Source organism: Sorex araneus, chromosome 5 (assembly GCF_027595985.1).
Source record: "Sorex araneus isolate mSorAra2 chromosome 5, mSorAra2.pri, whole genome shotgun sequence".
In the NCBI taxonomy this organism is placed as follows: Eukaryota; Metazoa; Chordata; class Mammalia; order Eulipotyphla; family Soricidae; genus Sorex; species Sorex araneus.
This window is the reverse complement of record NC_073306.1, coordinates 118,888,088-118,900,884: the sequence shown is the minus strand read 5'-3', so window position 1 is coordinate 118,900,884 and position 12,797 is coordinate 118,888,088. Positions and strand designations below refer to the sequence as shown.

Here is a 12,797-nt window from a genome sequence, read left to right as displayed (position 1 = left end):
GACGGAGCCTGGACCCCCTCCCAGGGCCGGCCTCAGGGAGAAAGACGTGCTCACGCAGGGCCTCGACTTCACTTCGGCCGACCCTGCGGAATCGCGGCGCCTGGGGCGGTCCCCCGCCCCCCCGCAAGCCCCCCATCAGGGGGTGCCCCGAGCGCCTGGCCCCGCGCCGAGGCGGCCGAGCGCCGCCGGGGAGCGCCAGGACTACATCCCCCGGCAGCCCTCGCGGCGCGCAGGACGCCGGCCACGCGGCCCGCGCCACCGCCGTCCGCCCTTAGGGGGCGCTGCGGAGCCCCTCCGCCGCCCCGTAGAAATCGCCGCGGCCCCGGGGCCGTTTGCTTCCTGTTTGTCGGGCGACGAGACATGGCGGCGGCGCCGGCGGCGGCTGCGGCCCGGGCCGGCCGGGGAAGACGCGCGGCGGCCGCGGATGCGGCGTGGGGCGGCTGGGCCGGCCGGCCGCGGCCCGGGAACATCCTGCTGCAGCTGCGACAGGGCCAGCTGACCGGCCGGGGCCTGGTGCGGGCCGTGCAGGTAGGCAGGCGCGGAGGGGAGGGGCGGGGCGGGCCGGGAGGGAGCCGGCCTGTCCAGGCCGCCGCAGCGCGGGCCCGACCCCTCTCTCGGCCGTCGGCGGGGCCGGCCCGGGGGCGGCCGGGTGCTGTCAGCCGCGGCGGGGTGAGGGACCGAGGGCCCGGGGTGAGGGACCGAGCCTGGCTCTGGGGGGGCGCACGGGGCAGGGATGGCGTGTCCGCGCCCTGGGCCCAGCGCCTGGAGCCTCCAGTCCTCGCGCCACGTCCGCACGTCTGAGGAGACCCTGGGCGCGTCGGCTGCGGAGCCTCTCGGGGTCTCGAGGGTTGCCCCCGGGACTGGGCAGGGGGTCATTTTGCAGCCCCCTCACAGTTCCGAGATGTCATTCTCTCGGGGCATTGCTCTACGGCCCCCCCGCCCCGCCCCCCGCCCCTCAGAGCAGGGGCCCCGTTATTGCTCAGTCACAGCCCCGGGATTCGGCGCGTTCCCCGTACTTTCTTCGTCAGGAATGACATATTTCTTTGTTGTCGCCCGGCTTGCTCGCCGGTCTCCCACACGAGGTGGTGCTCAGCGGGGCCGGGCCGTGCTCCTCGGAGCCAGTACTCCAGGCCAGGGGAGGCTGTAAGGTCCTGCGCCTCAGTTTCCTCGTTTGTGAATGAAGAGGATCCTTGGTGATGTCCCTCTTGGGGTGTTAGGAGGCTCGCGGGAGACGACTGTGTCACGCCGTATGTGCTTCTCTGGTGCATAGGGAGGACTAAAGAGTAATCAGGTAATAGTCATGCTAAACGTGGCATCTGGGTTGAAGGGTACCAGAATACGGGGCTAGGGGTGGCGCACGCGCATATATATTTTTTTATTAGAAGAAGCTACTGCTTTAGGGTCAGGCGGGATTAAAAAAAAAAAATCCATGAGCTCTGGTGCTTCCCCCTCCCCCTCTGCGTTCCCAGAATTTAGTTGCAGACACACCTATTAAAACATCAGCTTCATTTATGACAGCTTTTTCATAAAGGAGGCTTGGAAGTGTACACAAGAAACAAGTTTGGGAGTGAGGTCGGAAGGAGCAGGAGGCTGAGACCTTTCATTGTGTCCCTACGTCAGCGCACTAAGCTTACTTTTGAACCATTTCAGGATGACTGGTAGGATTCAAAGGACAGCAGGTGTTGCGGGCGTGCCAGGCTGGGAAGGTTGCAGGGGAAGAAGCAGTTCTGGGGGAGCAGCCTTTTCTCGGGACAGTAGATAACCAGATGTAAGCAGCTCTCCCCCACATCCGTTCCCTCCTATCTGCCTCAGGAGTCTGGAAACGCTTGCTCTGTCCTTCAGAAAAGAGAACCAACTGTGCACATATTTGGGATCAAACATTGTTGCAGGGTATAGAGTATCTTTATGTAATCGCTGGTCTTTTAGTCTTTTGAAGTAACCTCTGAAAGGTTAGGCAATTTGCTTCTAAATACCCATTTTTTAACAATCCCTAATGTCCTGAGGGCAATAGTCAACTGAAGTTCTTTGACGAAATGAATGAGGCTATTTAGGACACTTAATTTGTTTCCAGTGAAAGGTGATTTGGAATAGGAGGAGCCTGGAGAAGCACTCCTGCTAAGAAAGCGACTAGAATAGTCTTTTTTGGAGAGGGGGTGGGGGTTTGGGCACAATCACGGGTCCTCTTCTGGGGCTAGGGTCCTCTTCTGGGGCTACTACTGGCTCCATGTTGGGGATGGAACCAGGGTGTGAGGCAATTGTCTTAACCCCGTACTGCCTCTCTGGTGCATAGAACATTTTTGAGGCTGGGTTAGCACAGCCAGTGGTTATCAGTAGCTATATATGGCGTGAGATCTGTTTTGGAGGTAATCCCTGCACTATCACTGAGGATAAAGAGGGAGTTTTATTTCCCAGAACCTCCTATTTTATTCATTTTCCTTATCTTGTCCTTATCACACACGCCCACTCCATACTGTCTCTTCATTGCAGGCTAAATTATTCCCTCAGGTATTTCTGCAGCTAAGTAAGCATTCACCGTTGGTGTACGGTGTACAGGGAAAAATTTTATTTAAAAAAAAAATTGGTATTTTTGAGGGGGTTGGAGGGGAGGTTTGGGCTACGCCTGGCGATGCTCAGGGGTTACTTCTGGCTCTGCACCCAGGAATTACTCCTGATGGTACTTGGGGGACCATATGGGATGCTGGGGATTGAACCCAGGTTGGCCACATGCAAGGCAAACGCCCTGATATCTCTCTGTACTGCTGCTCCCCTTCCCCCCCAAAGGTTTTAAAATTGTTTCTTAAAACCCACACAACGAAGTTTATCATTCTAATTGTATGTAAGTTCTTAATTCAGTAATTGTAAATATATTCATATTTTCATGAAACACCTGCATAATTTCTTCATCTTCCAAAACAAATTCTGTAAGCTTTATGGGGGGGGGGGATACCCTGTGGTTCTCAGGGCGTACTCCTGGCTCTGTCCTTAGAGATCAATCCTGGCAGTACTGGGGGACTCTGTGGGGTGCCGGGGATCAAAGCTGGGCCTGCCACATGCAAAGCAAGCTCCCTGTCCTCTGCACTGTCTCTCTGGCCCCAAACTCTGTAAGCTTTAAAGGTGTGGGGAGACAGCTCAGTAGTCAGGGGCATGCGCTTTATGTGTGCTGGGGCAGCACCACAGGGCCCCTGAACATTGTTGCCACTACCCCTGGCAGCCTTGGTGGTCCTCACAAACCACCTGAGCAGCTTCCACTCTGTGGACCCTTGCAATGAGTCACCAGCCTGGTTGACCCAGTATCACTGGGACTGGCACTGAGCCCTCTTGAGCACTGCTTGGGAAGTCCCCATGCCCCCTCACCCTCCTGCCAAACTAAAACCTACTTTACCTCCTCCCAACCCCCCCCACTCAGTCCCCCCCATAGCGCCCATTCTGTTTTCTGTGTCAATAAATTTGACTCTGTAGCTCCTGTGTGGAATCAGACCATCTCTGTGTCACTGCCTTATTTTACTCAGCAGATTATCCTCCAGGGCCTTCCGGGTCCTTGCAGTTGATAGAATTTCCTCGGGAACGCTCAGGTCTTGAAGTAAAATGGACTTGGGGAGACTAGTTCTCCAAAACAAGTTCTGCCTGCCGAATTGATACAGGGTTGGTTGTTGGACCATCCCTAATCGCAGTTTCAGTTTCTGTCATGGCAAATAACAGTATCCACCTCCTCTGTGAAATTTAGGGAACCAGTGTGTAAGAGCTTGACTGATGTATCATAGATTGTAGCTAATGTCTTGAGGCGTATGGAAGGACTTTGCCGGTCTGTGGGGCCTGAACAGTTCCCGGCTCTTGCTGGCCCCTCGGCTACCTAAAATCTGAAATTCGGCGAGGCCCGAGCCAGGTCTGTGGCTGGAGAGCGTGGGGATTGAACCCCAAGTGCGATAGTGGGGATTGATCCCCAAGCCCTGTGAATGCCAGGTACAAATTCCAGTTTGAGAGGACATTGGCCCCCACCTGAGACGGACTAGGCTGGAGTTCCACTTTTGGTAGATACTTTCTATGCCTTTGAGCAAGTTACTTAATCACCCTGTGGCTGTTTCTTGTAAAACAAAGATAATCCCTGTGGTAAGATCCAAGTGAGTCGATATATATAAAGACTTAAAATGATGCTGGGGAAATGGCCCAGAGGGCTGGAATGTGCGAGGAGCCCCAAAACCAGCACTGTGTGTTCCCCCGAGTGCTGGTCACTGCTGAGTGTGACCCCAACTTCCCTGAATTATTATTTTTTTTCATGCACTCGCACTCACATAATATTGAGGTATTAGGTATCTGACATTAAAATAAGATAGACATTGGTGTTTAAGGCAGTCCATCTCTATTTCAAAAGAAAAGCAGCATAAAGACAGAAGTAAGTCAGTGAAAACTGGAAACGTCACATTCACTAAACAGGTTGACTGCTTAGATCTAAGAGATTATCACTGCTGTAAACGGACAGGCCACAAGCACTAGAGAGAAATCCCGCACAGCACCTGCCAGTAACTCAGCTTTCAAGGTGCCTGGCTGGCATTTCTTTCCTCACAGTACTCAGCTGTTCACAGGAAAACAAAATCCAAATGGCTATTTTTAAATGAGAGTAAATACGAGTAAATGCCTTGTAAGACATAGTGGAGGTAGTTAAATTCCTTGTGAAGTTGAATAGTTGGAATGTGATCGCTTATTTGTAGTATAAGAATATGATTGGGGAAAAATCTCTGGGTTTTTGTTTGCTTATTGGGGTTACTCCCAGCGATGTTCAGGGGTCACTTCTGGCTCTGCACTCAGAAGTCACTCCTGGCAATGTTTGGGGGACCTTCCGGATGCTGGGGACTAACCCAGGTTGGCTGTGTACAAGGCAAGCATCTCTCTCTGTCTCTGACTCTCTCTCTCTCTCTCTCTCTCTCTCTCTCTCTCTCTCTCTCATCTCTCTCTCTCCCCCCCCTTCCTCCCTCCCCTCTCCTCCCCCCCATGATTGGGAAAATCTCTGGGCATTGTGGACCTCGTAACCAAACAGTGCCCTGTCCTATCCATGTTCCACCTTCCTGAGGCAGCCACTGTCCACACTCTGTAGTGAAAGGACCCAGAAACAGGAGGGGCAGGTATTTCTGAACTGCTTTGCTTGCTTTTTGTTTCAAACATCTTTTTTCTTCCTCTTAAAGTCAGCACACCCTACTAGATTATCTCCATTTCACCTTGTGTATTTACAGTTTCAATTGTTGGTATATAAATTATATAGTTATCGTAGTTAGATTATAACATTTTATATACTGCTTTTCTGTTTGTTCTCTTAAAGTTAAAATGTCCTTTCCCCCAATTAGTTACGACAAAAACTATGTCCAGTTCCCCTCCTTTGTAGCAGCGTTCTTCAGCCTTTGCCACCTGCAGACTGGCACTTGTCCTGCCTCCAGCCCATTTGGGCCAGGGGCTTTGGCTCATTTGCAGACTGGCTCCCTGGGCCATGGTTGAGGAGCTCTGCTTTATAGGATCAAGTGGCGTGAGTTTGGCAGATGAATGTGTAGCCGTGCTTGGGGACATTTTGGAATAGGGACTGCATGTACGAGTGGTCCCTGAGAATGGGATGGTGTGTAGCAGGCCGCCCCATCTGGGTTTGTGGAGCACTCGGCAAGCTTCACCAACCCTTCAAATTGCGTCATGCCACATTGCTCAGAATGCAGCCCCTTCATAAATGACACCAAGCTTTGTAGTTAGCATATAGAGCAGAGATTCAACCTGACGTGGCCTACCACACCCTTTTCAGAAAAAAAAAAAGTTATTGGTACCTCCTGGCACCCAGAAATCTCCCTTCTTTATGACAAGCACTGCCACCTCCCAGTTGCACTCTGATGACTGTGCCCCCCATACCTCTCTGGATTTTTCCAGCACCCCTCCTTAGAGGGTGGTGTCACCCATTTTGGGAGACACTGGAAGGGAGCACTGTTGGAGCGGTTACTTCCTCACCCCATCCTCTGTCTGTTTTCTGTCCTAATGTGCCCTTTGGCAGACTGACACAGAAATGAAATTCTATATCTGACCTGTGGAGTCCGGCCTCTTTCTCCACCCCCTAATTGCCCCAGCTGTGGGTCATGACTCCTCCTGAGGTCACATAACTTAGTGGAAGGGTTGGAAAAAAAAAAAACTTGTAAAATAAATTTGTGACTTACTATCAATAAATTTTTATTACCATACCTGCTTGATGGGATGGAACGATAGCACAACGGGTGGGGCGTTTGCCTTGCACTTGGCCGATCCAGGTTTGACTCCTCCGCCCCTCTGGAGCCTGGCAAGCTACCTGTGACGCATTCGATATGCCAAAATCAGTAACAAGTTTCACAGTGGAGACATTACTGGTGCCCACTCGAGCAAATTGATGAGCAACAGGATAACAGTGATACAGTGATATCTGTTTGATAGTCCTGTATACTTAGGGCTGCGTGAAAACTTTTCAGTCAGGAAGGGATCGCAAATGGAAAAAGTTGAAGGTAAAAGCCCTGTATGCTTAGAACAGTTGTCCTTTAAACATGGGCTTTTGGTCCGGAGAGATAGTACAGCAGATAAGGCACTTGCCTTGCATGTGGCCAAGCCAGGTTCAATCCCAGCACCCCATTTGGTTCCCTGAGCTATGTCAGGAGTAAGCCCTGAGTACTTCCAGGTGTGACTCCGAAGTCAAAAGAACAAAAACAAGTAACCACCTGTGCTTTACATTTTGTATACTTGTAATTTATTTCCAGATTTTTTTTGGGGGGAATGAGGGGCCCCACCCGATGATGCTCAGAGGTTACTCCTGGCTCTTCCCTCAGGAATCACTCCTGGCCGTGCTCAGTGGACCACATGTAATGCTGGGAATAGAGCCTGGGTTGGTCTCATGCAAGGCAAGCACCCTACTTGCTGTACTATCACTCCAGCCACTATTTCCAGGTTCTTAAGCTCCTTTTTTCTTTAAGGGCATTTTTTTCCCACTGGAGAAGCCCATGTTCTTTTTGAACATCATGTATTCCTTTCTTTCCCCTCACATGTCTCAAAATTTCATTCAGTAAAAAGTATTTTTCTTCATAGAAAGAGAGAGAAAAAAAGAAAAATCTCTTGGAAGTATCTATCTGTCTGAGCCAATCAACTATTTCTGTGGACAGTTATGTAGCTGATTCTTAAGATTTACTGTCACTTAAATCCAGGCATTATTTTTGTTTTGTTTTTGGAGTAACACCTGGCACTTTTCAGAGCTTACTCCTGGCTCTGCATTAAGCTATCATTCTTGGCAGGATGCCTTATGTGGCGCGGGGGATCTAATCTTGGTTGACCATATGCAAGGCAAGTACCCTAACCACTGTACTGGACTATCAGTTTTGTGAACTCTGCTTTATTGAATAGATGGGAGATAACTTGGGGTGGTGGATTATGAGCCACACCTGGTAGTTGATGGGGGCTATTTCCAGCTCTTTGCTGCAGGTTTGCTCCTAGCAGTGCTGGGAGGACTCTGTGGTACCTGGACTTAAACTTGGGTCAGCTGAATGCAAAGGCAGGTTTGAAACACTTGCCTATCTGAAAATGGCTTTTAGTCTTAAATTGCATATTTAGTTCATTTGGGTATAGGATTCTAATTTGAAGTTATTTTGCTTTAAACTGTTAATGTTATTGTGGTGGGGAGATAGTGTAAAGGATTAGAGGGCGTGTTTGCGATGCATGAGGTTCTGAGTTTGATCCTTGGTGTTGCACCAGTTCCAAGCTACCAGATAGAATCCCAGTGACCAAAACAGTGACACATTGCTGAGCCAACCTTGAACCAGCTGGCGAGTAACACGGGGAGTAGTTCCTGGGCTTCCTCAGTGACGCCCCCTCCAATAAAATATTAATGGTGTTACTTCATTTTCTTTAAACATTTGGTATGATTTAGAGAGGTTCTGTTTTCATTCTCAGTTCTGCTGTATGTGGCTTATTTTCCCACCCCTGGCCTCAGAGCTTTTAAGATCATCTCTATGATTTCCCAAAATATATGAATATATAAAATCTTAATTGTGCTGTACACTTTTGTAGATGCATATTGAAATATACAATGATAAAAAGCCACATCACCTGGTATTATTCCCCTCTGCAGAATTATTCCCCTCTACACTTAATGTTTTGGGGTTTGGAGGCACACCTGACAATTTTCAGGGGTTACTCCTAGCTCTGCATTCAGGAATCACTCCTGGCAGTGTTCAGGGGATGCTGGGATTGAATCCATATTGGCCACATGCAAGGCAAGCGCCTTACCCACTGTACTCTCTATCCAGCTCCTGTACTTAATGTTCTTTTGGTTTTTTCCTGGTTTTATTTATTTGATGGGGGTGGGGGTGGGTCTGGATCGTATCCAATGGTACTCCTTCCACTGTACTCACTCTCTGGGCCCATGTTTTCCTATTTTAAAAAGAAGAATAAAAATCGGAATAGTTATTCCCTCTCCTGTGAAGTTTGGGCTGTGATAGCTTAGGAGAGCTATGTGGAAAAGCGAAACTTGAATTGGTTCTGAAGACTGAATAGCATTTGAGTGGGTATGTGTGCTTAGTGTTCTCTCAGATTCCCAGATCTGTTAGTTGGTATTATTATTAATTTGGAGAATCTTTAAACATTTCAAATATTTTTAATTTCTTTTTAACTTTTAATCTGGTATTTCAGTTAACCACATGTTGCACTTTTATAGTTGACGAACAGCTCTTAGATACTGTGGGTTTGTTTTTGTTTCAGTTGACCCTTGAACAGCACAGATTTCAATGCCTTGAAGTGACTCATACACAGATCTTGTAAATAGGCTATATAAACTTACAGCAACACTTATATACAGGATATACAGAATAGTACTGTAAACTCAGTTCTCTCATAATTTGGGGGGCCTCCCAAGCAGTGCCCAGTGAGCCCAGAAGCCATTCCTGGTGATGCTGAGCCAAATGGACTGCATAGTACTATGTTGGGGCCAAGGTTGTAGTGATGTTCTGGGCCTGCTGGACCTGGGACAACCAAGGTACCTCCAGGGTTGCACCCAGCAGTGTTGGAGATACATGTGTTGCTGGGGTCAAACTGAGGGCCCCACATACACAGGGTATGTGCCTCTGGCCCTCTCTAGGGGCATTTTTTTTCTTTTTGGGTCACACCCAGCATTCCACAGGGGTTACTCCTGGCTCTGCACCCAGGAATTACTCCTGGCGGTGCTCGGAGAACCATATGGGATGCTGAGAATCGAATCTGGGTTGGCCGCATGCAAGGCAAACAACCTACCTGCTGTGCTATCACTCCAGCCCCACCAGGGGCATTTTTAAACCAATCACGTTTTCTGCTTTCTTGCTCTTTTGTAAGATAGTGTGTATACATATGTGTGAATATATATATAAAAAATAACATACAAAATATGTGTTAATTGTATTATCACTAAGTTTTCTGGTCAACAGCTGACTACTAGTAAATATTTTTGCCTTTGTTTTCTGTTTATTTTTGTGGTGTGAGTGAGAAAACCCAGGGCCTCACACTTACAAGGTAAGTGCTCTGTTAGTAAGCTCTGACCTTGGCCTTAGTGAAGTTTCTATGGGGCCAGAAGTTACATGTGACTTGACAGCTGTGGGTGGGAAAGGTGGGCTGGGGTGGCGGGGTGAGCACTGATGCCCCTGACCTCTGGGTTGTTCGGCAAAAATAGTAGAACTATTTTTTCTCTCTGTATTTCAGTTTTGGAAGTTTCTCTTGACATTATCTTTTTGTTTGTTTGTTTGTTTGTTTGTTTTTGGGTCACACCTGGCGATGCACAGGGGTTACTCCTGGCTCTGCACTCAGAAATTACTCCTGGTGGTGCTCGGGGGACCATATGGGATGCTGGGACTCGAACCCGGGTCGGCTGGGTGCAAGGCAAACGCCCCACCCGCTGTGCTATTACTCTAGCCCCACTTGACATTATCTTAAAGAACAGTGAATTTGTTTTGTTTGGGATCACAGCTGACAATGCCCGTGACTCTGTACTCAGGGATCACTCCTGGCAGTAAAAGTGAATCTTTTTGGTCTTATTAGAGCACTGTAAGAATTCTTTTTCTAATCTGCATGGTAGATCATAATCCAGTAGGTGACTTGCATATATTTTTCTCGAATTCTTTAGGTGATTGGCCTTTTATTTTCTTGGCAGTGTCCTTTTTCATTTGTTCAGGTTGGGTTTTTTTTTTTTTTGAGGGGGGCACCTTTCTAGAAGTGCTGGGGCCACCATGGCTACACCTGGCATACTTGGGAGGCTATGCATGCTGGGGATTGGGCCCAGGGGATTGTGCACACTGAGCACATGTGCCAGCTTCTCAACAGGAATTTTGATATTTCTCTGGCCCTTGGTAGTGTCCTTTAAACTTACTGCTGGCTCTGTGCTCAAGGCAGGTTTGGGAGACCCTGTGGGGTGACAGGGATCTAACCTGAGTCAGGCATGTGCTAGACAAGCTTCCTTGTACTTTCTCTCTGGCCCCTCCAGCACAATTTTTAATATTAATTTTTTATTTTATTGAGTCACCATGAGCTAGATCATTACAAAACTGAGTCATACAATGTTCCAACACGCATCCCTCCACCAGTGTAATTTCCCAGAACCAAAGTCCCCAGTTTGCCTCCCACCCCCCACCCCGAAACACTTGCCAGCCCAGCCTGCCTCTATGGCTGGCACACCTCTCTCTCTCTCTCTCTCTCTCTCTCTCCTCTCTCTCCTTCCCCTCCCCCTTCCCCTCTCTCTCCCTTTCCCCCTCTCCCTCTCTAGATGGCACCTCTCTCTCTCCCCTCCCCCTTCCCCTCTCTCTCCCTTCCCCCCCCTCTCTCTAGATGGCACCTCTCTCTCTCTTTCTCTCCCCCCATCCCCTCTCTCTCCCTCTCCCTCTCTAGATGGCACACCTGTCTCTCTCTCTCTCTCTCTCTCTCTCTCAGCACATTTTTTGAAGAGATTTTTCTTCCTCCACTTCATGCACCCTGTTCCTTTATCAGAGATTAACTGTCCATGTATTTGAGAGATTATAAATGAAATCTCAATTCTGTTCCATAGGTCTTGAAAAGTCTGTCTTTATTTTTGTACCACCTAGTTCTTTTATGCTATAGGAATTGAGCTGAACTCATTTATTAGCTTTAGTGTTTTTCTGGGGAGGGTGGGTGTCTTAATGTCATCCACGTACAAGATCTTGCCATATGCAAATAGTGTTACTTTACTTTTCAGTCTAGATGCACATATTCTTCTTGTCTCATTTTCCTGGCTAGGATTCCAAGTGCAGTGTTAAGTAGCTTCCTGTCTTAGTGGGGAAGCGTGTTCAGGCTTGACTGTTCATTACTGTAACTGGGGTTTTGGTGCTTTTCATCAAGTAAGTTTTCATGAGTTGAACCAACCTTCCATCCTAGTCACAGATCTTCCTTGATAGTAATCCTTATCTGTACTTGGCCAGATTGTTTTCTATATATAATTTGTTTTGGGGCCACATACAGTGGTGCTCAAGGCTTACTCCTGGGTCGGTGCTCAGGGATCATTCCTGGCAGTGTTCAAGGAATATATGGGGTGCCAGGGATCAAACCTGGGCTAGGCGCATGCAAGGCAAGCACCCTTCCATTGTCCTATTGTGCCAGCCCCTGTTTTGCTAATTTTCTGTTGTAAGTTTAGCTTTTATGTGATGTCTTTAATTTTGGTATCAAGGTAATACTTCATAAAGTGTTGGGAAGTGTTCACTCAAGTATGAAAGAGTCTAGTAGCTATTGTTAATTTTTCTTTAGATGATAGCATTTACCTATGAAATACTTGGACTTGGGCTGTTCTTTGTAGTTTTTTTTTTTTAAGTTTTAAAATTAAATCACTGATTTTGTGGTTTTGTTTGGGTCACATCTGATGATGCTCAGGAACTACTCCTAGCTCTGTTCTCAGATTGTTTCCTGTGGTCCTCAGGGAATCGTATTGGGGATTGAACCCAGGCCACCTTCCCACCCCCATGCCCCTAGATCATGTGCTCAGCCCTTTGTTATCTTTCCAGCCCCAAATCACTAATTTTTTATCTTCTTGTAGTTGTATTAGATGTTCTAATTTTTCCTGAGTCAATTTGTGTTGTTTGGTTCCTTCTAGGAATCTGTTTGTTTCATTGATTAAATAGTTTATTGGTATATAATTTTCCCTCCTACTACCTGGTAAAACGTTTTGAGTGGGGTTGTGAGGGTAGAACAGGGGCCAGGGGTGTATGTTTTGCATATGTGGGGCCCTGTCTGAGCACTACCAGGTGTAGCCTTGGATGTCCCCAAGCACCTCAAGCATGGCCCTAGTCACACCCTAGTCACACCATCAGCAGGTGGCCCGGGTGGTCCTGGCCCCCGTAGGGCTGGAGCAGTGCTGCATTCTTGTGCCTAGCTAGGAGTAGCCCCTGAGCATCATCAGATGTGATCCAAACAAAGCCACAAAATCAGTGATTTAGTGGCCTCCTGGCTCCCCAGTGGGTTTTTTGTTTATTCTTGTTTTGGGGCCACACCTGGCTGTGCTCAGAACATACCCCTAGTCTGCGCTCAGGGGACCATATGGGGTGCTGAGGATTGCACCAGGATTGGCCACGAGCAAGGCATTTGCCCTTGCTGCTGTAATATCACTGCAGCCCTGCCTTCAGAGTTTCTTATTCCCCTCTGAAGTTTCCAGTAATGTCCCTCTTTCATTCCTAAACTAAATTTGGCTCATTGTAAGTTAGGTCCATATAGCAAAAAGGTTTTCATTTCATTATTCTTTTCAAAGAATAAGTTTTTAAATTTTTTTTAAGTATTTGTTTCAGGGGGTGGAGTGA

At 48.3% G+C, this 12,797-nt stretch overlaps 1 protein-coding gene across 1 annotated transcript in view; it reads left to right on the top strand.

Annotated features, from left to right (window-relative positions):
- The first annotated feature begins 337 nt into the window (after nucleotides 1-337).
- The window catches only part of TRPC4AP (transient receptor potential cation channel subfamily C member 4 associated protein), a 63,440-nt gene continuing 50,980 nt past the window's right edge, over nucleotides 338-12,797 (top strand). Inside the window, exon 1 of the mRNA XM_012933651.2 lies at nucleotides 338-528. Coding sequence (XP_012789105.2) covers nucleotides 361-528 — 168 coding nt within the window. The 5' untranslated portion in view covers nucleotides 338-360. The remainder of the gene's footprint in view (nucleotides 529-12,797) is intronic.